The sequence below is a fragment of the Mustela erminea genome, chromosome 6, assembly GCF_009829155.1.
Source record: "Mustela erminea isolate mMusErm1 chromosome 6, mMusErm1.Pri, whole genome shotgun sequence".
In the NCBI taxonomy this organism is placed as follows: Eukaryota; Metazoa; Chordata; class Mammalia; order Carnivora; family Mustelidae; genus Mustela; species Mustela erminea.
Window position 1 is genome coordinate 129,475,584 of NC_045619.1, and position 24,231 is coordinate 129,499,814.

Below are 24,231 nucleotides of genomic sequence, written 5' to 3' on the forward strand. Positions count from 1 at the left end.
GGTACATAGGGAAAGGAGTTGAACTTGGTGGTTTTGATCACACTTGGTCTGTGGAGTATGAATTTTGAAGGCTTATTAGTTATCATTCTCAATTATGTTCACAGAGAATCCACACGATGTATATACTAGGCATTACAGATGTTCTTCCTCCCAGCTTTTGATGTATCTGTGGGTGCAAACCTGAACAGTGCCTTTAATTCATTTTTGTTTGACCCATTCCCCTACCCTAATATTTCAGTGTGATAATACTATTATTTTTATTGCTATCAAACTGAAAAGAACCTATAAAAATGTTTTACATCTTCATCCTTAAAAGCTGGTGATGTCTGACGTGTAATTTAAAGAGTTAAGATAATGGGAATTGCAAGTCAATGAAAGTCATAGTTCTGTCCGTCAATGCTTCATTTAGCGTCAGGAGAAGATGGGGCCATTCAGTTCTTAGATTTTGCCATAATCCTTGTGAAACTGTTGGTCAAATGTCGTTCTAATGCATTTTATTTCAAGTTCAGAGGAAAATGGGATGAAGTTGGATTTCAAAGCATCAATATCAATATTATTTATAACATATGTAGTCTTCTGGTCTTCCCTGTTCTACCCCCAAATAGCAGTTCAAAGAATTAACACCAGCCACCTCTTTTTGACTGGCAAGTTTACAGGTTTTTATGCTATAACTAGTATTTGACCACTGGCCCTATTTAGGGTCTGTAAAGTTGCTACCATCTCTGTGACCATAAGGCATTTTAGTTCTCCTCAGGAGATGCTTTTTAAAAATACGTTAGCACCTGCTTTCTACCAAGGAGTCCATAATCTAATTTCCACTTGGGCTCCAAGCTCAGAGAGGAGTGAAGAGCAGTGGGGAAGATACTTGCAAAGGACAGTCCTCATGTATTGTTAAAATTACATCTGTAAGAACTGTTGGAACAGAAAACTGAAAACTGCAGAGAATGATAGAATTCTGGAATAATTAACATTTTCGGGGCCCATTGGACTTGGTAGTGGTAGTGGTAGGGGGGTGGGAGTGCAGGGGTTAATGTCTTGAGTCCTTTAACGGAGCCATCAGACAAAGAAATGGAAGCATCGATAAATGAGGCCATCCTTGGGTGCGTGCTGCGGGCACACAGAGAGCAGTTTGGACCGACTCTGTAGACCTCCCCAGCGATGGTGGACAAGAGGGTCAGGGCCGCCAGGGGCTGGTCGTTGGCCGAGGCTGCGCAGTTCGCGGCTCATTTGCTAATCTGTGGGGAGCGTTCCAGAGGCGTGAGCGGCTCTAATCTCACGTTTCCTCCTTGCTGTCTCCCCGGCTGCGCGGCTGCTGCGTAAAGCCGCCAATCCCCAGCCGGTGGGGGCGGCGGCGGCGGCGGCAGCTGGATGCCCAGGACGGCTGGGACAGCTGGCAGCCTCCAAGGCAGGTCTCTAACACCCTTTCTCTCCGAGAGCCCTGCCTGGATTCGCCGGCAGCCTGCAGGGAGTCACAGGGAGGGAGCAAATAGAATATTTCCGCAGCATACTCCTGCAGAAATCAAGAGGACATGTTGTTCTAACCTGTCAAACTATCTCCCTCCGTTCTTTTTCACATCACTGTCAGTGAACGAAAAATTTGAAGCACGAGAGATTCAGGTGCTGTGGGAGATCCAGGTCAAAAAAATAGAGAAGGGAGTCAAGCCATGGAAGCCTCAAACTTACTTCCCAGTTTTCCAATGGCAGGTAGCAGGATGGATGGGCCTTTTGATATCCTGGAGCTGGACACACACCTTGGAATTTCTCTCTCTCTCTCTCTCTCTCTTTTCTTTTTCTTTCTTTTTTTTTTCTTTTTTTTTTTGCAGAGGTTTTCATGCCAAAGTTTCCCGAGTGTTAAATAGTGTGTGATAATAGATGCCACATTCATCCAGAAAATGCATATGAATTGGGAGAGTAGATTAATGGATTGATTTGCTAATCTTTATTAATTTCCTCGCTTTAAAGATACGGCTTAGGGAAAGAGAAATGAAGGGGCATCGGGAGGGAGAAGCGGCTGTGATTTCAGCTGTGAGCTCTAATGAAATGGGGAGTCAATGAGGCAGAGACAGGGGAGAGCTGTTCCAGACCACGGCCCCCGGCGGCAGCTTTCTCACTTTCCCTGGATACAGAAACTGACAGGGTCAGCATCAGAGGGCCTGGTAAAGAGCGAAAAGGTAGAAGGGCACTGTGCACAGCCACAGGGAGGCAAAACACACAAATCCAGTCTCTTTGAAATGCGCCCTTTACCAGCTCCAATCTTTTCTCGGTGTCTAATTGTGTAGCCACATGCCGGAGACTGATAAGAGCACTCCAGTCCTGCAGATAAGCTCTGTATTGACTTTTGTCCCTGCTTTCCCCATTGCTTTTCTTTATCTTGTTCCGCCCATGCCGGCCTAAGACACCGGCATCCCTGGGCTTCACACAGGTGTCCGTAAGTGGAGGCCACCTTTTTATCAGATGCTATTTCCATAATTGATCATCTTCCAAAATTTTTGCTGCCAAGCAAATCACAGATTTAGAGATAGGCTTTTATGGGGCACGACAAGGAATGGAATTCTAATGAGGTATTTACAATCACATTTAAAATAATAGCCTCAGGAGTATTTGGATGTCAACTCCTTTAGAGAGTTTTAGAGAAATCCAGAAGTTAATTAGATAAGCTCGGCTAATGGACTCATCAGCCCATTGAATATATCTTCATGTATCTTGTTGACAGGGGCAGTGATGTTGACTGTATCCCGCTTTATTTTAAATCACAACTGTGAAGGAGTTCTGTTGTTTGTAATCAAATATTTGGACCAAAAAGAATCAACAAGAATTAGATTTGCCTATGCCCTCTATAGGCAATCGTCACCTTTTGAATCCAGGACAGATCACTCAACAGACTGTCCTATTTTCCCATTTTTGCCTTGTCTTTTGTAATCATCAGTCATTTGTCACTGATATCATTACGAATGTTGGCATGCCTGGCGGAGGTCATGCTATGACTGATTCCCGGAACAACTTCAACAAAAAAGGATTTTTAGCAGCACGAGTGTAAACAAGAATAGCTTTGGATTACATGAGCATTTTAGTTTGCAAATGTATTGAAGGGATGCTAGGAAATAAACTAGCATACGCATTGCAAACCCCACTTGTTATTTTTTTTTAATAGGATAATGTTTAGGGGAAGTTTTTTTTAGAGTGTGTTTTAAGAAATACCAAAAAACCAAAAGAGTCCCTCTTGTTAGATGAAATACTCCTTTTGGGTGTGTCTGTGTGAATGCACCTACACGCACACGCACATGATGGGTTTCTGAATATGGATTTCCTATTACTGAAGGATATTTCAAGGTTCTTTAGCTGGAGCGATCCTGTGTTTGAGAGGCATTTAGTTTCACTGGATGCAGTCCTGATTCTGGTTTTCCATTATATTCAGGGCATCCCAGATATTTCAATCAACTTTCCACTGGACTGGATATGGTTGGATTAGCAGCAGACTGGCTGACGTCGACAGCAAACACGAACATGTAAGTCGTTAAATGTGGGGTCTATGTTTTTTTTTAATCCAGCATAATTATTAGTGAGATTTCGTGGTCTTTATTCTACTTCTCATGTGAAAATCTCTTTTTAATTAGGTAGCCCCTAACATAGTGATAGAAACTTCAGAAGTATATGGGTGTTCACTTTAACTTAAAAGAGTCCTGATGTATCTTTCATGCAATCAAAGTTATATAACATTTTTCAAACACAAAAGGCACTTTCTTTGGCATTTTGGATTTATAATTATGTATAATGCGAACAAGAAATGGGACCAGATGATGTCTTATAAATACTATTACTCTGGAATGTTCTTTATTTATTCAATGTGATAAATAACCCTTGAGCATTAAGCCCTTAACTTTAGGAATATAGAAAAATGGGCAACCTTTAAGAAGACATAATTTTCTCTCTGTTCAATGTTATAATCAAAACCTTTGTGAATGTAGAGTTTGAAAAGGGATGTACAGTAGTTCTATGGATGTTGTAACAATGAAGTATTTCTTCGAGTTACATACATAAAATGTGGCCATTACTACTTTTCAGGTTCACCTATGAAATTGCTCCAGTCTTTGTGCTCTTGGAATATGTCACGCTAAAGAAAATGAGAGAAATCATTGGCTGGCCAGGGGGCTCTGGCGACGGGATATTTTCTCCCGGTATATGATATTTCAACCTTTCTTTGTATTTTTTCTTCTGATATGCAGTGCCTCATTATGAACACAGAAGCGATTAAATACCTAGTCTGTATTTCTGCTTATGTTAAATAGGTTATGTTGATCAAAAGCATGAGTGTGATAATACATGACCATTGACCATGCTTCCAAGCCAACTCCCCATGCTTGAGCAATAGTAATTTGTGTTCAGAAAGAGGACAAACAGGTGGAAATTTACCCAGTCTTTCTACTGTGAGCCTACCTAGAAGGTGTGGTGGATCATGAGGAACAGAAGAATAAAGATTCCTCGTAAGGGAATTCACTCTCTGAAACTCTTCCCACAATTAGTGAAAGGGTAGCCTCATTTAATAAAGCCTTCTCTGTTTCGGGATGCATTATAAGGCACAGCTATGTAATAGAGCGTAGGTACTCTGTCTCTTTCAAGTAACGACCAGAGAAGCTGATTTACATTAATTTCAAGGAGGACAGAGAGTGACTTGGGAAACCGTTTCTTAAAGCTGAAACAGAGGGTGCTGATTCCTTCCAGAGGCTTCTCTCACCTTCCCTTCTTGCATCCTGCTTTTTATCACCAGCCACTGGACTCTAAACTCCATTGTTCACACCTCTTGCAGCCAAGAGAATCAACCTGACACAAAAAAGCCTTGCCCTTGGTTCCAGATCTGTATGTGACCTTGGTTTTGATGCAGAGAAGAAATAGAAGTTAGAAAGGTGGTTGGGAGGGAGAGTCACTGACCCGTGGAAAATAAACCTGATGCACAGACCATCACCTAATCAGTGGCAGGAGAGGGTCATCAGAATGGGGCCGGCGCTCCATGCACGGAGACTGGCCCTGTTGGGGAGGCCACAGCCACACCTGCCATTATGTCAGCAAGGGCCATGTCAGGATGTCCCTTCCACAAACCCACAGAGACAAGTGGATGAAGAGGGAGAGAGAAAATAAAGAACAGGTTGAAAGAAGAAATGGTAGGCAGGCAACAGTGGCCTCAAGTGTACGGCTTAAATTAAGCAGCCTTACCTACAAGCTTAGATCTGCTATTATATTTTATGCTTTTAAAGATACAACACCATTTTTCAGGTGCTGAAGGAAAACATGTTAGTTAAATGGAAGGGAAAATTAGCCTTTTTTTTTTTTTTTTTTCCGTTAAACACCAGCTGTGATGAATTTAAAGCTAGCCTTTATTTTGTAAGGGAACTCAGTTTTCCTTTGGAAAACCATTCCCCATGGAGGGAACTTTGTCATCCTTGTCTGAAACTGAGGCTCTTAAGGTATTTTTCATGAGGAATTAGGTAGTGTTCAGAGACCAGCATTGTTTCTATCTCTATTCTTCCTCTTACAAGGTTGGTTATGTGATTGAGCGTCCTGAGCTCTCTTTAGTGGTCCCCAGGAGAGACAAGAGAACAGCTGCTCCTGCCGACCCTGAAAGCTTGGTTAAGGGGGCTTGGGCCAGGCCTAATGTAGCTGTTCTTGGAACCCTCTTGGCCTGGAAAATATACACCCAGAGAAAGAACCCTCTTTGGCAGTTCTGCTAAGTATGGACACCCTATCAATGACAGAAGATGATCATGTGGAAAGACTGAACCTTGATCATGAGGCTTCTTCCTTGGAGCCTAAAGATCCATATTCTCTCATGTCAAGATGGAAGCCACTGATGTCATGCTAAGTATCATGTAGACGTTGCAAAGTGGGGAGGGGACAGAAGAAAAGGCCATTGGCAACCTGTTTCTGTTCTGCTCTCTACAAGGCATTACAGTGGAGAGATGGATTATAGCATCCTCGCTTGCAAATGGCTGCCTTTCCAGGTAGCCTCCAGCCTTACTCCTAGGATATAGGGTCTTCCAATTTAAGGAGTCGGGATAGGGGAAATCATACCTCGTATGTGCCTGAGATCTGAAAGTCCTATTGCCTGGGACTAAACACAGAGATTTAGGTCTGTGACTTGAATACATAGCTCAGCTCATTTTACTTTGCACCTCCGTCTATAACATCCAGAGGCTTCATGGAAAGGTCTCTGGAACTTCTAGAAGAAATCTGTTTATATGATGTCACCTATGCCTGGGAGCTGAAGACTACTGGAGTGTTCCTCACTACTCAGCAAGTCGTGAAGGACCAAAGGAGAAGAAAAGGATATGTTGGCTTAGTCCCAAACCTTTCCCTGTCTCATGGGATTTTCCTGACGATTCAGAGCTCGTTTTTGCATCCTTCCTCTCAAGATGCATCTGTCCTTCTGCCTGGGTAGCACAAAGCAGTCTGCTCTAACGATCCAGAATCTTCTTCATGCCTCTCAGGGCTCCTGGATCTCTAGACAGAGAATAATTGGAGTGAGGAGGCAAAATGAGGAGTGGCAAGGTAGAGCTGGAAGGTTCTTGAATAACTGCGCTATGTGACGTGTTTTCTTTGTGTTCATCTTCCCCTTTTTCTCCTGCCTCCTTTCTCCCCAGCCTCTCTCACAAGAACAACTGGGGCAGTGCTTCTCTGCTGGGGCTCTCGTACCCCCTAGGGGACATTTGGCCATGAATGGAGAAGTTCTCAATTGTCACAGCTGGGCGGGGGTGGGGGGAGGCAGGTAGCACTAGCAGCCTCTAATGGATAACAGTTGGGGATGCTGTTAAACACCCTGCAGTGCACAGAACAGCCCCCCCCCCCGCCCACCCAACAAGCCGTTCTCATGCCCAAATATCATGAAGTACTGAGACTGAAAAACCATTGGATGGAATGGAATTTCCTTTAAAAGCTGGTCCCTTTCCCAGCAGCATCCTACAACCTCAGCCCTTGTAGACAAGGTGTCTGCTCAAAGCAGACCTGACCTGGATTCTGCTTGTCCCATGTCTCTGGGGTTCAGAAGATGTAGAAATTGCCCTTATTCTGACTGAAGACAGAGCCAGAACCAGGCTGCCTGCTTGCTTCAGGACCCAGGGTGCATGAGGCAAAAGTCATGGCCCTATGTGAGCCATTCAGTTTGGTACAAAGAGCTCTCCACTCCTCAGCCACCCAAAGGGAAGGGAACTCAAAGCCCAGTGTGTCCCCTATAGGAAAGGAGGAGATAGTGGCCTCACTCTGCCTCATGATGTCCCTGTTTCCATGTCATCATCTCCATTTGCATGCACAACAACCTGTCTTCATCTTATGTTGCAAAATTCTAAACTTTCCAACAATCTTGGGGGAAAGCTCACTTTTCTTTGCTGGAGACCTTACTTATAAGATACAAATGTTATGGCGTGAAATCCTTGACAATCTTAGGACGACACAGGAAAGGCAATTCTACACAGACTTAAAATTCCCTTAGTTTTGTGTTTTCTTATCATTATGAAATAAGATTTTGTTAGCTGTTTTAATTATATTTCTGTGATATCTTTGAGTGGGAAGAATTTCTGGGGAAATGCACAGATGAGTATGATGAAATGGGCTTGGATGTTTATCCTCATTTTATGAGAACTGTGGATTAACAGTCCACACCATTAGCTACAACAGACTTATCTTAGTGCAAGTACAAGACATTGCCTGAGTTGAAATGAAAAGAAATGTTTTCTCCATCAGGATAAAAATAAGATTTCCACAGGCCTAATGAAGAATGACCACGTTCCCATGGTGCAAAGGAAGGCAACAGTTTCTCAGTTCTAAAGAAACTCTTCAAAGGAGTCCCAGCAAAAGCAGAATCAATTGGCAGTTCTGTTCATTTGGGATACAAAGGGGTGGTATGTGTCCTATGGTTTGGCCCAATAATCCCTTCTCTTGACCCTCCTAGCCTGAGGATTCAGTCTGAGTTTGAGGATTCAGTTCAAAGAATAACCAAAAAATATGGCCTTTTCCTGTGTCCAAGGAGGAGTCTAGGTCAATGGAAATAAAGAATGGTGCTTGCATGTAAAATGATGTTGGTAAGGACTACAAAAGGTCACTGTGTGTTGCTGTTACTTCCTTTAGGTGGCGCTATATCTAACATGTATGCCATGCTGATTGCACGCTTTAAGATGTTCCCAGAAGTCAAGGAGAAAGGAATGGCTGCTGTTCCCAGGCTCATTGCCTTCACATCAGAGCATGTACGTTGTTTGTTTCTGTTCTTTCCAAGTTTAAAGTTACAGTCTGTAAAGCCCAAGTGGAAAGAGTCATATTTGGAAATGCTTTATCCCCAGTGAGTAGATACTTCTTGGGAGAGAATGAGGGGAGAGAACAGTTGAGTGGCACAATGGCGTTGAACCCCTTTCTCTTTGAAATGTAGGAAAACCCTCAAAGAGAAAGCAGGATGTTTTACTCCAAGTTTCTACACATCATTTTTCTGTAATAATGTTGTGGGGGTGGGAGAAGGAAGAGAGGAGAGGCCAGAGTGACTATGAACTCATTTGGATGACTGAGGCCATGACTACATAACTCAAATCTCCGGAGTGTCCCACTGATAACAATCTTTCTGTATGAAAATTCTGACCAGGTGTTCTATCTTCATGGTGACTTGCACCACTTAATGCTTATCTTTGGCGGACTTAACCAGAGGATTCACCACTCTGGAGAAATGGCCTAGCAGTCCTATCTGTCATATCTGATCTTCAAGTCAGTTCTGTCTCAGCCCATTACAGCCTCCTGCGTCCTGCTAGGCTGCTGGCCAGGCGGGGTGCTGAGAGCTGGGACTTCTAGCTGAGCGCCACAGCATAGTACTTCATATTCTTTCCATGGCTTTCAAAGAGTTAAAACCATTCTCCCTACCTCCAAGGACACATTGAATAAAGTGGCCCACCCTGTTCACAAGCTAGATGGCTTCCCTCTGCTAGGCCTCCAGCTTTCCTTCCTTTGCAGAGATAAAACCACACACGAGCTCAAAGCTGCGCTTTGTAGCTGTTTGAGCAACATCTTGGCTCCAAATTCTCCCACCACACAGTCCTGCAGTAAACCAGAGGCTGTTCTTGCCAGGCGTTAGAAAGCATTACCTGCCGTGGAATTCCTAAGATTTTTCCTTCACAACCTCTGCCTCAGAGTAGCCTAGGGTCTGGGAAAGAGTTGCCTCAGAGAAGATCAAAAAGCCCTCTGATGGTGGGGGAAATGGGAGATGGGGCAGGTATAGAGGTCTATAGGGAAATGAGAGATTCCTGGAAAGAGACATCAGTGGGGAGAGGCAGGGAGTTATAGTGGGAGTCCAGGCACATCTCCATAGAACTTTAATTTTTCTGCTTTAAGTGATGTGTGTGTGTGTGTGTGTGTGTGTGTGTGTGTGTCCATAACAAGGAAGCAAAGGGCAAGTACAAACTAGAAACCAGTGAATACAATTCACAACCATAGCAGTAGCCATTGATTCAAAGAAACTCGTGATTTATGTTAACAAATTATCATCAGCATTCTGTTTTTGGTCATGTTTTATCATTTTCTTGTTTTGTTCTTTTGCCCTTCCTCAACTTACAGAGGTCAAATTTAGCAGAGACATTCACAGCCTGAAATTACCTGCCTTTGCTTTCCTATTGCTACTTAAAAATTTACCACAAACTTAAAGGATTAAGCCAACATAAATTTATTATCTTATAGTTCTGGAAGTCAGAAATCTATAATGGGTCAGGCAATACTCTGTTCCTTTGGAGACAGTAGGGGACAACCATGTCCTTGTTTTTTCTACCTTCTAGAGGCCACCTGCCTGCCTTGGTTCATAGCCCCTTCTTCCAATTCAAAACCAGTAGCTGAACATCTTCAAATCTCTCTCTCCCGGACCTCTGCTTCTGTCACCACATCTTCTCTGGTTCTGACTCTCTTCCCTACCCCTATCCCAAAGATCTTTGTTATGACATTGGGTCCACCCACTATAACCTAGGACAATCTCCCAATCCAAGAACCTTAGCTTAATCACATCTTCAAAGCCCCTTTTGCCATGTAAGGTAACATATTCTTAGGTTTCAAGGATTGGACGTGAACATCTTTGCGGAAAGAGCGTTTTTCAACCTAATAAGCCAGTATCTTACCATGAGATAATTTTCATTTTTCAGCTTCTCGGGAGAAAAAACCATGATATATTTTTTCCAGTTATATTTCCCTATACTCTTGTACCTCTAAATAGTTAAATGTTACTCTATTCTCAGTCTCAAAAAGCTCAGATGATCTTATACTGAGCATCTTCTTTTGGCTTCCATGCTGTTTATATAACCCGAAATGAGTTTGGTCAACCAGAAAGCTGCCCTGTGCTCTCTAGTTTTGTGTGAATTTCTTGGCTCAAGCTTCATGGAAATTGACTTAACCTTGCTCACAAAGCCCAGGTCATGTGGTTTGGGAATAATTCTATGCTATGCCTCCGTTTCTTGCTACAGCAAACTAAGAGGCTAATTCTTGACTTCTAAGTGAAAGAAAGGTGATTCAACTATACAACAGCCATTCCATTCTTCCTCCTCCTTCTTGTACCTTTATCCATGCACATAATTATGAAAGAACATTTGAATTATGAACCTTTCCTAAAATACCAATTGGTTCTAACTCTATACCTATTTTTTTAAAGATTTGATTTATTTGACACAGAGAGAGAGAGAGAGAGAGATCAGAAGCAGGTGGAGAGACAGGCAGATGGGGAGGGGGAAGCCAGCTCCCCACGGAGCAGAAAGCCTGATGTGGGGCTCGATCTCAGGACCCTGAGATCATGACCTGAGCTGAAGGCAGAGGATTAACCCACAAAGCCACCCAGGCATCCCTCTATACCTATTTTTTGACAGATGAACTCTTTTTCTAATTTATGATATCTAATTTATGATACCTAATATCCTATAACTATTTGACTATTTCCACCACACTTCCAATATACATTAGCTCATTTGATTCTCACGACATTCTTGTAGGACAGGTGGAGCAGAAATTATTATTAGCATTTTTTTAATAAAGAGGCCGTAGGTAGAGCTGGGATTAAATAGGTTTCCTGATTCCCAGGCCAGTGAGGTCCCTGCCCCAACTACCTATGCAAAAATCAAATCAAAAGATTCAGCGACAAGATCTTATATGCCACAGCCCATCAGTTAATTTGGCATTCTATACCTTCCCAAGTAAAATTTCCACCAAGATCTTTTCTGGTAATGTGACTGTGTTGCTAAATTATTACTCTCCTCACTAAAAATAAAACAAAACAAAACAAAAAAAATACTTTATTATCTCACGGGGCTGGACTGGAGGGGACATTTAGAGCTCATTTAAAGCACTGCTGTGTCTCATTGAACACTTGATCCAAACCATTCTGGACAGATGAACCCTTGAAGTAGCCTTGCCCATGAAGATTTGGGTTAAGAGGTAACATGATCTCTATATCTAGGTCCTTCTGGTTCTAGACCTCAGGGCCATTCCATTCCATTCATTACTTAGTGTAATTCCTTCCAGCTTCAAGCCTGCCATACATTCCCTTAGTCTTTCCAAGTTTTACAATTACCTTGACTCCACCAGCCCCCAAAATAGATCTTCACAAGCTGAAAAAGATTATCAAGTCATATAATGCCTTTTCTCCAGGCCAGACAATTTCCATCTTTGCATGGCAGTTTCATTCCTGAGTCCCTTGACCTGCAGGGAGAAACAGTGGTGGGAAAGCTGCCTTGGGATCCAGTGGAGAGAAGGAAGACCAAAGGCTATGGCAGAAGCTGCTTCAAGTATTGTCTCTCTCAAAGCTCTCTGAGAGCTTCCAAGGCCCAATACTTTTGAGAATCAAATGAGAGTCTCTTATAAAACAACTCACCTCAGCTCCTAGGATGTAGGAAACACTACATAAATATTAAGTAAAATTTTTTAAAACCCCACAACCTTATGAGGAACCCAAATCCCAGAGGTGGGAGATGCTTTGCCCAGAGTTTTTAGCCAGTCAGTGGCAGAGTCAGCCCTTGAGCCTGTTCCCTGACAATCCCAAAACTGTTCTTTCAACTACTGGGCTGGGTGACCTCTACACCACTCTAGCTGGCTGCTCTAAATTCACTTGTAGCATCCTTGCTAAAACCTTATTTTCCACATGTTGGTTATTCTAGTGCTAATTTAATTTCCTGATCTATTGAGCCAGGTCAAGTTACTGTCCTTTCTTCTAGTCTGAGCACTGAGTTGTGTATAGAGCCATAGGGATGGAAATGACATTGAGAAACATCACACACTGAGGAAGGGAAGGGTCATCTTTTGTTTACTAAATGGCCCTCACTGTCTCTGTTGTACCCCAAAAGCTACCCATCCCTTTTCTGGACCAACTCAGACAAGATGTTTCCCTTTGTTGATAAGAAGGTCAAGCTATTACATTTTTCTATTTGTTCAACTCCAACTGTTTTCTAGAAATTTTGAATAGGACTAAATTAAATAAATAGTATTGCCATGAAGAACATTAGAAGTAGTAAATATTATCACTGAGTTGAAACAAGAGATAGCATTTAAGCTCTGAGTAAAGAGTTTTAAGACGATTTTCCTCCCTAATGTGGAATCACAAAAAATCAGAATTGGAAAGGATCTTAAAGATTGTCGGATTCCATACTCATTCTTTGCTGGAATCTCATCCTTGTCGCCAAATCTTCAGTAATAGAGGATCTTGGCAAAAATTAATCTGATGAGATTAGAGTCCCTTCTTGAAACTGGGTTTAGAAGGAAGTTAAGACTCTGGCTGAGTAATTTGCATCTCGGCTTGAATCCTTCGAAAGCCCAAACAAGCTTCTTTACGAATTCCTCTTATTTCTTTGTGTGCAACAAGCTCTCCCAGAAATAGTCTCAGTGAAACAGCGTATTTGCATCTAGGAAAAATGTTCTTCATAATCAGAACAGGTAGTGGGATCTTTTAGGCAAATCAGCACAACTCACTCCACTCTTCACAGCCAGTCACCGATGTTCTGCTGAGACCCCTCATGGCCTCAGCCCACTTACACAGGGAGATGATTGTAATAATTGTTTAGAAAGATGGTTTTCATATCACAACACTACGTGAGAGGGCTCCATTCCAAAAACAGATGTTTTTTATGTTTAAAAAAAAAAAGGAACTTACTGTGACCCAGGCAGCTTGGAAAGACAGCGCCCATGTAATGCTCTCCATTAGACAGAAGCTTGGTCTGACAGAGCTTCAGTAAGTGAAATTGTGAGCTAAATGCAAGTTACCTTCAGCCTCTGCATTCCCACCTCCTGTTCATTTCAGGGCCCTCATCACCCCTGTGTTATTTTCTCCTTCTATTCAATCCCATCAAGACCTACTCTCAGGAAAGAGCCTGAGAGTCCTGTAAGTGATGGGTAAAACCTAGGTGTGGCCTCTTGTGGGAGCAATTCCATTGCAGTAGGAGACAAAGCCACAAGGCAGGAAGGCACAGTGTGGCCGTGGGGCCATGGGGTGGTGGGATGTGTTCTTTACACCTTCACTCTGTGCGAGGCATTGCTTCAGGCACCGGGCAGACAACAGTGAACAGAAGAGACCCAGTGCCTGCTCTCAAGAGGCACATAGTGTACAGTGGGGGAAGGAAAAGATGGGGGTCTGGAGGGGACAGTCACTCTTCTCAGTGCCCCTGAGACCACACTGAGTGATCACTATAACTGAATTCATGCTCAGTGCTGATGTCCACATTTGTCACCAGATATCATCCTTGGATCTCCATCCTTGGATCTCTCCTCATGTCAACTTAATCTTCGTACACACCATTCTTTTAGGACTTACTTAGGGCCCAAATTCACAATGGGTGACTTTACACTGTACAACTATGAGTAATAAGTAGCAGCCTCCCAGAAACGCCTTGTACCAGATCCATATCACGTCAGTATCACACAGAGTCTCTGAGAACATGGTTTGGGGATCCCCTATCCTCCAAATCATTATAATAAGATATCAATGAAGTGATCTCACAGAGTACCAGCTTCTTTGTAAATCAGAAGGTTTAGAAAGCAGAACGCTCTTTTAGGGCCACTTGATGAATAAAAACAAGGACAAGGACTACCAGTCTGTCTAAGGCAGAACAAGCTATCATTTTACTCAAATCCCAGGATGTGTAGAGAGCAAATCAATGAATGTCTGTCTAAGCATATGGTCAAATTCAATCAATATTTGCTAATAATAAATATTTGCTAAACCAACCACCAAAGTCCTTGCCCTCATGCAACCTATGTTCTAGTAGGGGACAGATAGTAAACAAATATTTACTCTAATGTCACATGCTGACAAGAGAATAGAGCAGAAGGGGTTTGTTTGACAAGATGGTCATAAAAGGTCTCTGTGGAGAGACTATATAGTCGCAGGGACCTACATCAAATGAGAGAGGGAGCCACAATAAATATCTGAGGGAAAGGGGTGCCTGGGTGGCTCAGTGGGTTGAGCCTCTGCCTTCAGCTCAGGTCATGATCCCAGGGTCCTGGGATTGAGCCCCGCATCAGGCTCTCTGCTCCGTGGGGAGCCTGCTTCCTCCTCTCTCTCCACCTGCCTCTCTGCCTACTTGTGATCTCTCTCTCTGTCAAATAAATAAATAAAATCTTAAAATATATATATATATATATATATATATATATATATATATATATATCTGAGGAAAGGATTTTCCGAGAAATGGAATAGCAAATACAAAGACTGAGAGGAACAAATTTAGTGAGCTCACTGAAGACTGGGGAGTCCAGTACCATCAGGTAGAGAGAGCAAGAGGAGGGGAGGCAGGAGACGAGGTAGTCCCCTACCTCATAGCCAGAGACTGAGGTAGCCAGAGATTGGGGGCTGTTTTAATAACCTTTGTGTCTCCAGGCTTAGCAGAGGCTTTCCCTGAAGCCCTGTGGTCCACCAGGCAGTTGAATCTGTGTCTCAGTTAAGTATCTGGATGTGACCAACAATGGCTTGAAATAGTTACTGTGGCTTTCCAAACTGCTTATCTAAATTGCAATAGAGGAAGAGAACCAGCATGTCAAGAGACTGAGTGGTTTGTCTCAGAGCTTTCCACCGCTCCCTCATTCTCTCACCATCCCTAAAGACAGGACAGATTTACGGTCCCCATTACAGAAGCAAGCAGTGGACGTGCCACCCCAGTCACAGGGCTGGATAGAATGACGGAGCTCCGGCCCCTGCCTAAGCCTGTGGGCTCTTATTCTCACGAATTCTTACTCTGGATAATCTCATCCTCCTCAAGCCCAGAAAGCCTTCTTACTTTTTAATGACAGTTATTTTATAACCATAAAACCCCATGGTCATTTGCACATCTTTCAAATGTCAGCTGAATCATGTAACCTGTATCTAGATTACTTATGATATTTTTTAAAAGATCGAGAAATTAATCTTCCATCAACCTCAAAGTCTTTCTTTAGTAAAAAATAAAAATTAGATGGGTTTTAACATCTGTTACCCAAATAAAAATACCAGTTAGTTCTAAATAAGCATTGAGTTCTATCAAGTCTATTATTTTTCCAAATCGGGTGGAGGGGATATTCATTAACTCATTCCCCAGCTGTTTTTTTTTTTAATTTTTTTTTTATTTTTTATAAACATATATTTTTATCCCCAGGGGTACAGGTCTGTGAATCGCCAGGTTTACACACTTCACAGCACTCACCAAAGCACATACCCTCCCCAATGTCCATAACCCCACCCCCTTCTCCCAACCCCCCTCCCCCCAGCAACCCTCAGTTTGTTTTGTGAGATTAAGAGTCACTTATGGTTTGTCTCCCTCCCAATCCCATCTTGTTTCATTGATTCTTCTCCTACCCACTTAAGCCCCCATGTTGCATCACCACTTCCCCATATCAGGGAGATCATATGATAGTTGTCTTTCTCCGCTTGACTTATTTCGCTAAGCATGATACGCTCTAGTTCCATCCATGTTGTCGCAAATGGCAAGATTTCGTTTCTTTTGATGGCTGCATAGTATTCCATTGTGTATATATACCACATCTTCTTGATCCATTCATCTGTTGATGGACATCTAGGTTCTTTCCATAGTTTGGCTATTGTGGACATTGCTGCTATAAACATTCGGGTGCACATGCCCCTTCGGATCACTAGGTTTGTATCTTTAGGGTAAATACCCAGTAGTGCAATTGCCCCAGCTGTTTTTTTTTTTTAAGATTTTATTTATTTATTTGACGCAGAGAGAGAGAGAAAGAGAGAGAACACAAGCAGGGGGAGTGGGAGAGGGAGAAGGAGAGAGAGAGCCCGATGCGGGGCTCGATCCCAGGACCCTGGGATCATGACCTGAGCTGAAGGCAGAGGCTTAACCCACTGAGCCACCCAGGTGCACCCCTGTACCCCCAGCCATTCCAGTGATGAATGACTGATCATTACCAGGGCCTTGATGATTTGGGGACACATCTGACTCCCTATGGCTTTCAATTTTTGTTCATAGCTTTACCTTCCGAAGCCACCCTGAGCCATCAATCGCTTTTCTCTCACCTCGACACCACATGTCCCTATTGCCTTCTTCTCCTGAGCAGGCGTCCTCTGAGCTCTCTCCAGATGCCGGTTTCCGGGCTCTTCGGCTTCCAGCCCTGCTGCTCTGCTGTGGTTCATCAACAAGTAGTTCCATTAAACGTGGTGCCAAGGATTAAAAATGATTTCCCTTGTGCTGTCTCACCAGCACGGAGACGTGCTACTGAAGCTGCTTTCACTGTTTCTTCCTCATTAGGTAGTGTCTTTTTTATTTCCACCCCACCCGCCTCTGGCTCCTTGCTGGCCATGGTCCTTGCTATTTGTGGATAACATCTAGTGATTTCCCTGCTCCCTTTCCCGAAAATGTAAACAGGCTCAGCGTTCGGTCCCTGATCTTCTATTTTCATGCCTCATATCACCTTTGTTCCCCATCTCGAAGCTTTCTCTTTGGGCCTGTGTTTTTCTTTAAGTGTGTGGCATTTGCTCCAGTGATCAATTATCCTAGGTAATTGCTCCTCATTTGAGCATCCCTATTCTTTCTCATTAAAGACCAGACAAGACTACTGCCTCTCATTGACCAGGTGCACCAGATCTCTTACTTGGCCTCGATTTGCCGTTTGGCAGTTTAGGACTGAAACAGAGACAGAAGTAAAACCAAAGAATCACTGAAGTAGTAATTAGTTAAGGTTTATTGTGCACACACCCAAAAAAGGCAGTTTGCAAACTGGGAGCCCTGAAACCAAAACATAAGCTTGAGACTCAGAGAATTTTGTTATAAAGCAGCTTAGGGAGCTCGGAGGGAGGCACGGTTAATTCTTCCCAGGGATTGGTAACAACATTAGAATTTTCTTCAACAAAAGTGAATTGGTTAGTGGTTACCTCCTATCAATTTGGGGGAAGAACTTAAGTTTCAGTTATGATGTTCAGAGGCATAAGCTCGATGTGACCCAGGTTGTTAGCCTCATTTGCCATGCAAAATAAGCTGAATTAAGCTTTGCTTGTATGACTAAACTGGCTTTTGTCTGATTTAGGAAATTTTCAAGTCTGGTCTCTGTGTGCGTTTGATTTGAGCAGTGCTTTCAAGCTCATTCACTGAGGGGCCTTGTGCTTGCTCAGTGGACAGCTGGCTCCTCTGTTCTGTGCCCTCCCTGCAGTGACACACTGATGTCCCCCCCCACCCCCGCCGCCAGCTCATTCTTCATCCCAGGGATCTGCTAACCATGCAAGAGGGAACACTTCTGTTTGTTGTCTGTTGTTATCATTCACTGTTACAAACCCAGTTAAGCTTTCTCTCCTAGTTTCCAGGTATCTCGGGAAGGATGGTCTACTTTGTCTTTCTGAGTTTGTAAAATGAGCTAATGGCCCCTTCTCACCACGTCTCAGCTACCCTGGGCCCTTTAAACTCCCCTAGGCGGTACCTCGTGTCTTGGTTCAGGTTATTGGCCACTGTTAGAAATGGGATTTCTTCTTGCTTATCAGACACATCCCCTAAAAATACACATGTTAACAGTGCCTGGGCTGCGTATTTAAGAATTCAGATGAGTCAAAAGTGGGCATTCAGGGAGAGGACACTCTGGACCGCTAACTTAAAATTCCAGTCAGCAACCCTTTGGAGATGTAAATTGAGGAAGCAGCCCTCCTTTTGGACAGCTTAATGATCTGTAGTTAATAGTAAGAGGCTGCTGGGCAGATGCCATACAGCTGGGCTTACGTTAGCCTCTCTCAGCTCTCCAAATTACCCCATGATTACAGCCATTGAGATTCAGCATCCTACCCGCGATTCTGTACCCAAAAGCACAAAGATCTGGCGGTGGCTTGTCAGTGTGGCCTTTCTCTGCACACCGTCCTGCCCAAGCCAGGGACTTCTCCCTGGTCCTCCTTCAGGCCGAACCATCGCCTGCACTGGCATTAGCTCCCCAACAAGTCTGGGATGAAGAGAGTGCTGGACTGAACTTCTTCTCTTACTTGAGTGCCCCCAGTTTCGCTAAACTTGACAGAGACTGCGTGGCATCTCTTGCTAGGAAAATATAAGCCTGGAAACCGTACAGTACCTAGTTCCTGAGGGCAGTTGGCTTGTTTTTATGTCTTATATGTAAAAATGCCTTGGGTTACTGTGTGTTAGGATGGCAGGTCCATTTAAAAGTCCCAGGGTCTTGTTATCTTCACCCAGAAACTCAGGTGAGTTCAACAACCACCACCACAAAACCACCCATTCAAAAATGGGCAAAGAACTCATAGAGACATTTCTTTTTTTTTTTAAGATTTTATTTATTTATTTGACAAGACAGAGATCACAAGTAGGCAGAGAGGCAGGCAGAGAGAGAGGAGGAAGCAGGCTCTCTACTGAGCAGAGAGCCTGATGGGGGGTTCGAGCCCAGGACCCTGAGATCATGACCTGAGCCAGAGGCAGAGGCTTAACCCACTGAGCCACCCAGGTGCCCCTCATAGGGACAATTCTTTAAAGATGATGTTCAAAGGGCCAATGAGCCAATAAAAAGATACTCAACTAATCATTAGGGAAATACAAATCGAAACCATAATGAGGTATCGCCCCACCCCCATTTGAATGATTAGTATCAAAAACCAGAAAATAACAATTCTTGACGAGGTTGTGGAGAAATTGGAATCATTGAGCCCTGCTGGTGGGACACAAAAAGGCACAGCTGCTGTGGGAAATAAGATGGCAATTCGTCAAAAATAGAATGACCGGGGCTCCTGGGTGGCTCAGTGGGTTAAAGCCTCTGCCTTCAGCTCCGGTCATGATCTCAGGGTCCTGGGATCGAGCCCCGCATCGGGCTCTCTGCTCAGCAGGGAGCCTGCTTCCCGGTCTCTCTCTCTGCCTGCCTCTCTTCCTGCTCTGTCTGTCAAATAAGTAAAATCTTAAAAAAAAAAAAAATAGAATGACCGTATGACCCAGCAATTCCATTTCTGGGGAGATATATATATATATATCTCCAAAAGAATGGAAAGCAGGTCTCAAAGAGATGTTTGTACACCCTCGTTCATAGCACCGTTATCCCTCATGGCCAAAAGGTGGAAGCCACCCCAGTACCCACTGATGGATAAGTGGAACTGTGGGTACACCTACAAGGAATAGGATTCAGCCCTAAAAAGGAAGGGAACTCTGACACATTCTACAACAGGAATGAACCTCAGAGCCGCTGCGCTGAGTGAAATAAGCCAGTCACAAAACAACAAATCCTACACGGTTCCACGTACATGAGGCACTTAATGTAGTCAAATTCATAGAAACAGGAAGTAGAATGGTGGTTGCCGGGGGCTGAGGGAAGGAGGCATGAAGAGTTATCCTTCAATGGGTACAGAATTTCCCTGTGACAAGATGAAAAGAATGCCAGAGGTGGACGGTGGTGCGGGTTGCACAGTCACGTAAATGTCTTTAAGGCCACGGAACCGTACACTTAAAAATGGTTAAGGTGGCAAATCCTATGTTATGTAGATTTTACCACAGTTTTACCACAGTTAAAAAAAAAAAAAAAAAGGCTCAGCGGAAGGATGCCATCTTCTCTCAGCAATCCAGGCTGTTGAGGGAGATTAGAAATAAAAGGAGGAAAAAGACCAGCTGAGGTCTTTTTTGAATTTATGTGCAACTAATTACAAAAAAAAATTTTTTTTTAACAGAGTCATTTTTCTCTCAAGAAGGGAGCTGCAGCTTTGGGGATCGGAACCGACAGCGTGATTCTGATTAAATGCGATGAGAGGTGAGTAGCATCTGTAGCCTCCCTGGTTGGCAGTTTGCGACTCCACACATGTCTCTCTTAGTCCAAACGCAGGCGCTGACTGTGGGGTGGGGGGCAAACCTGCCTCCCTCCCGGCTTGCTGTTCGCTGTTTCTTTTTCATGTGGGCTCTTGCTTGGAGCCCTGGGGTGTCGTTCTTCAGTGCCGTGGAGCCTTCCATGGCCCTTGACTGAATTGGAAGCTTTGTTAAATCAGTCACAATCTCCTGCACCAAGAAGGTGTGTTGGTGGTGGTGGCGGGGGGGGGATTTCGTCACCTGGGCCCTTAAGCAACAACCAGTGGTTTGAGCATCGATTTATGGAAGTGTCATCATTCCAGGCGCCGTGGATGGTGTGAGATGGATGGACCCATTACAGGAGTGGGGACAGTTTAGTGAGCAGGAAGTAAATGGTGCCCCCAGAAACTCGTCCACTTCGAGCCGGAACCAAAGAGCTCTCCTAGGGAAAATCCCTGCCTTACTGGGTGCCCAAACCTCATAGGTAGTCTGGAAATAGGTGTAGGATTAAAAAGCATTTCTAGCATATCCACGTAAATCTTCACTAGAACTGATAAAGAATTAATGTAATCTCTAAAGAATTGAGTAAGCAATTTCACCAAATTAAAAGGAAGCTACTCAGTTAGCCATCTATTTTTTATATGTATTTATTAGGCAGATTTTATGTTTGCCCACCATGTTTGCAGGCTCCAGAAAAGCACAAGACATCATCCTGTTTCCCTGACAGTCTGTGATCAAAGGGAGATGGGGTGTCATTAGGGCACAGTTACAGGGTTGAATCCTGTGGCCCAGAACACCTCTTGTGTAGATTGCTAGGAAGGCTCAAGATTGTGTAGATTGCTTGGAAGGCTCTGCGCAGCAAGCAAGACTTGTGTTTTCAAAGGGTTTTCTTTTTTCTTTTTTACGATTATTTATTTATTTATTTATTTGACAGAGAGAGAGATCACAAGTAGGGAGAGAGCCAGGCGGGGCGGGGGGGAAGCAGGCTCCCCGCTGAGCAGAGAGCCTGATGCGGGGCTCGATCCCAGGACCCTGGGATCATGACCTGCGCCAAAGGCAGAGGCTTTAACCCACTGAGCCACCCAGGCACCCCCAAAGGGTTTTCAAAGTAAGGGATGAACTGAGTTGATGGAGGGGAAGTATGGGCGCCATTACAGAGGGCTGACCACAAGCAAAGCCCCAGAAGTAGGACCGAGCATGTGGGACTCCAGCGAGGAAAGCGGTGTGATCAGGGGTGTCCAGGAGGAATAGCCATGGCAAGCCTGGTGGGCCATGTGGGATTTTGATGCCTCAACAAAACACATGGTTAAGGACGCATCTCTCTCCGGGAGGGAAAATTACAAGGGATTGCCACTTTCTCGTCCACGCCTTTACGTCTTGCCTGATCTGATTTGGTTGTTCGCAATGAACACGTGCTACTTTCACAATCAGAAAGAAAGAGGGATGTTTTATTTTTCCTTGTTGCGGCAGGAGGACGCTAAACTTAGCACTTCAGTTTGATGGATCAGTAATCAAGGTCACCTGAAAGCATTTTTTTTTTTTTATCCGAGAAGGGCATGATGGAAACCATCCTTCAGGAAGCAAGGCAAAGAGAGACCTGGGTCAGCAAGGCTGGCTGTGAGGCTTTAGCATTAAGACAGATGGGAGATTAGAAGAACGGGAGCAAGGTAGGGACATTTTGAAGAAGGAACTGCTTGTGGATTTTTTTTTGAATATTTTATTTATTTAGTTGACAAAGAGAGACACAGTGTGAGAAAGGGAAGAGAAGCAGCGGGAGAGGGAGAGGAAGGCTCCCCACTGAGCAGGGAGCCTTATGTGGGACTCAGATCCCAGGACCCTGGGATCCTGACCTGAGCCATCCTTGAGCTGAAGGCAGACACTTAACCCCTGAGCCACCCAGGCGCCCTGGAACTGGTTAGTTTTTAAGACTTTTCAAGACTTTTCAAGATTTTTTATGACCAGTATTCTCAGATACTTAAGAACTGAGATTCAAGAAGAAAACTGGCACGGCCGCAAAAATTGTTAACAGGGAATAAAGGTTTAGATGACTTTAATATTACTCTTAATCTGTAGCCAACTCTTATATGGAGCCTAGAGTTCTGGGAAGGATGGTCTAGACAGGCCCTGTTAGCTGACCTCCTCCATCTTCTAATCTAGTCTGGTTAGCAGGTGTTCTTGACCTTGTGCTCCTGTGAGAATCAGGTTTCAACAATGCAAGCGGGCTTGGGATGGGCCCACCAAACCAGCCAGCCAGGCAATCCTGGGAACCAGAGGCCGGCCTGAGGACGTCTCATGGTCTGAGGGCAGAAGTGTGCTCCAAAGAGAAGTGCAGGCCTGAAAGAAGGAAAGGCAAGAATGAAAAGCAAAAAAGTTGCAGGAACAGGGAGCCCAGATGAGGCTGCCAGGAACAGATGCCAAAAGATGTCTGTTGTTCACCAACAGCAGAGAAAGGAGCAGAAAGCAGAGCATACTGGGAAACCAGTGGGGTCTAAAATAAGTGGCTAGCCATGCCACCTGAAATTTTTAGGTCAAAACATTTTATGTCAACAGTTTTAGAAGCCAGTAAAAACACTAAAACACAATGTTAAAACAATGACTGGTATTTTTTGTTTTTTGTTCTTGTTTTTCAGGAAATACCTCACTTTCCCCTGCAAATCCTCCCCACCCCTTGCCCTGGCCTGCCCCATACATTCGTTGGGAGGGGACACAGGGAAGGGACTACCAGGCACCTAGGGCTATGGGGGCTTTTCCCCCTTCTGGTCATGAGCCTTGTAGGATGGGGAAGGGAGGAGAGAACAATACAGGAGGAAGAAGAAAGAGCAAAATGAATAAGAAATAAAAGAAGGGAGAAATAAGGCCCAGGAAGGGGGAAAAAAAATTGCAATGGAAGTACAAAGTGAAGCAAGGAGGAAGGAAGAACGGTTGAAAATGTGGGGGTCAGGGGCACTAACACCCCCACCCCTTGCAGTCAGAAATTCACATATAACCTTTGACTCCTCCAAAACTAAACTACTAAGAGCCTACTGTCAACCAGAAGCCTTCCTGATAACATAACCAGTCAATTAACACATATTTTGTATGTTATGTATATTACATACTATATTCTTACAATCAAGTAAGCTAGAGCAAAGAAAATGTCATTAACAAAGTCATAAAGAAAATATATTTACTGTATTGTGTTGTATTTATCAAAAAGTAGCCATGTGTTGGGGGTGGGGGCTCCGTTGGTGAAGTAGGTGACTCTTGATCTCAAGGCTGTGAGTTCAAGCCCCACAGGGTGGTTACTCAAAAATTTAAAAATCTTAAAAAAATAGTATCTGTGTGTAAATGGACCTGCACAGTTCAGACCTGGGGACAAGAAGCACATGAGAGGTTTTAAAGAGGAATAATGATCATTTTTACCATCTGAACAGCAATACATGCCTTTAAAAAATACAAAATAACAGGGAAAAATTGTTATTCCACCATCCAAAGAGAATCAGTAGCACCAGACGGTGTCTAAATCTTGAAACTCTTTTTCCAAGCATAGAGGTTTGGGTATTTTTCTTCTCCTATTTCAATTTACATATTTGTGATCATGCTTCTTTTTCTAACTAGACATGGTAAGTATTTTCCCACGTTATTGCAAACACACTCTACTACAAAACCTATGAGAAAGCATGATAGTGCTTTGCAGGGCAGTTTCCAGACTCTTTGGACCCCGCCCCCTTCCTGTGTCAGCTCCAGTGCTAACTTGGGTAAATCCCGCTGTGCACCTCATATTTTCTTATCTGAAAAAAGGAAAAAGTAAGGGCCTTGTTTCATAGGGTTGTTACAAAGATTAAATGTGTTCACAAGTATAAAATACTAAAAATTATATGAGGTAGTAGAAAGCAAACACAAAGTATTACTCCCCACCATTCATTTCCCTGTTTCTGGTGTTGCTGTTATAAATAATCCTTCTATCCTTCATTGAACATGTGTGCCCAGGCTTCTCCATTTAGGATTATTTCTTAGTATGATTACTAAC

General features: G+C 43.7%; 1 protein-coding gene across 1 annotated transcript in view; it reads left to right on the forward strand.

Moving 5' to 3' along the window:
• GAD2 (glutamate decarboxylase 2) overlaps positions 1-24,231 on the forward strand; it is a 76,241-nt gene that overhangs the window by 5,559 nt on the left and 46,451 nt on the right. Inside the window, exons 5-8 of the mRNA XM_032349663.1 lie at positions 3,416-3,506; positions 4,063-4,175; positions 8,113-8,228; positions 20,111-20,190. Of these exons, the coding sequence (XP_032205554.1) occupies positions 3,416-3,506; positions 4,063-4,175; positions 8,113-8,228; positions 20,111-20,190 (400 nt within the window). The remainder of the gene's footprint in view (positions 1-3,415; positions 3,507-4,062; positions 4,176-8,112; positions 8,229-20,110; positions 20,191-24,231) is intronic.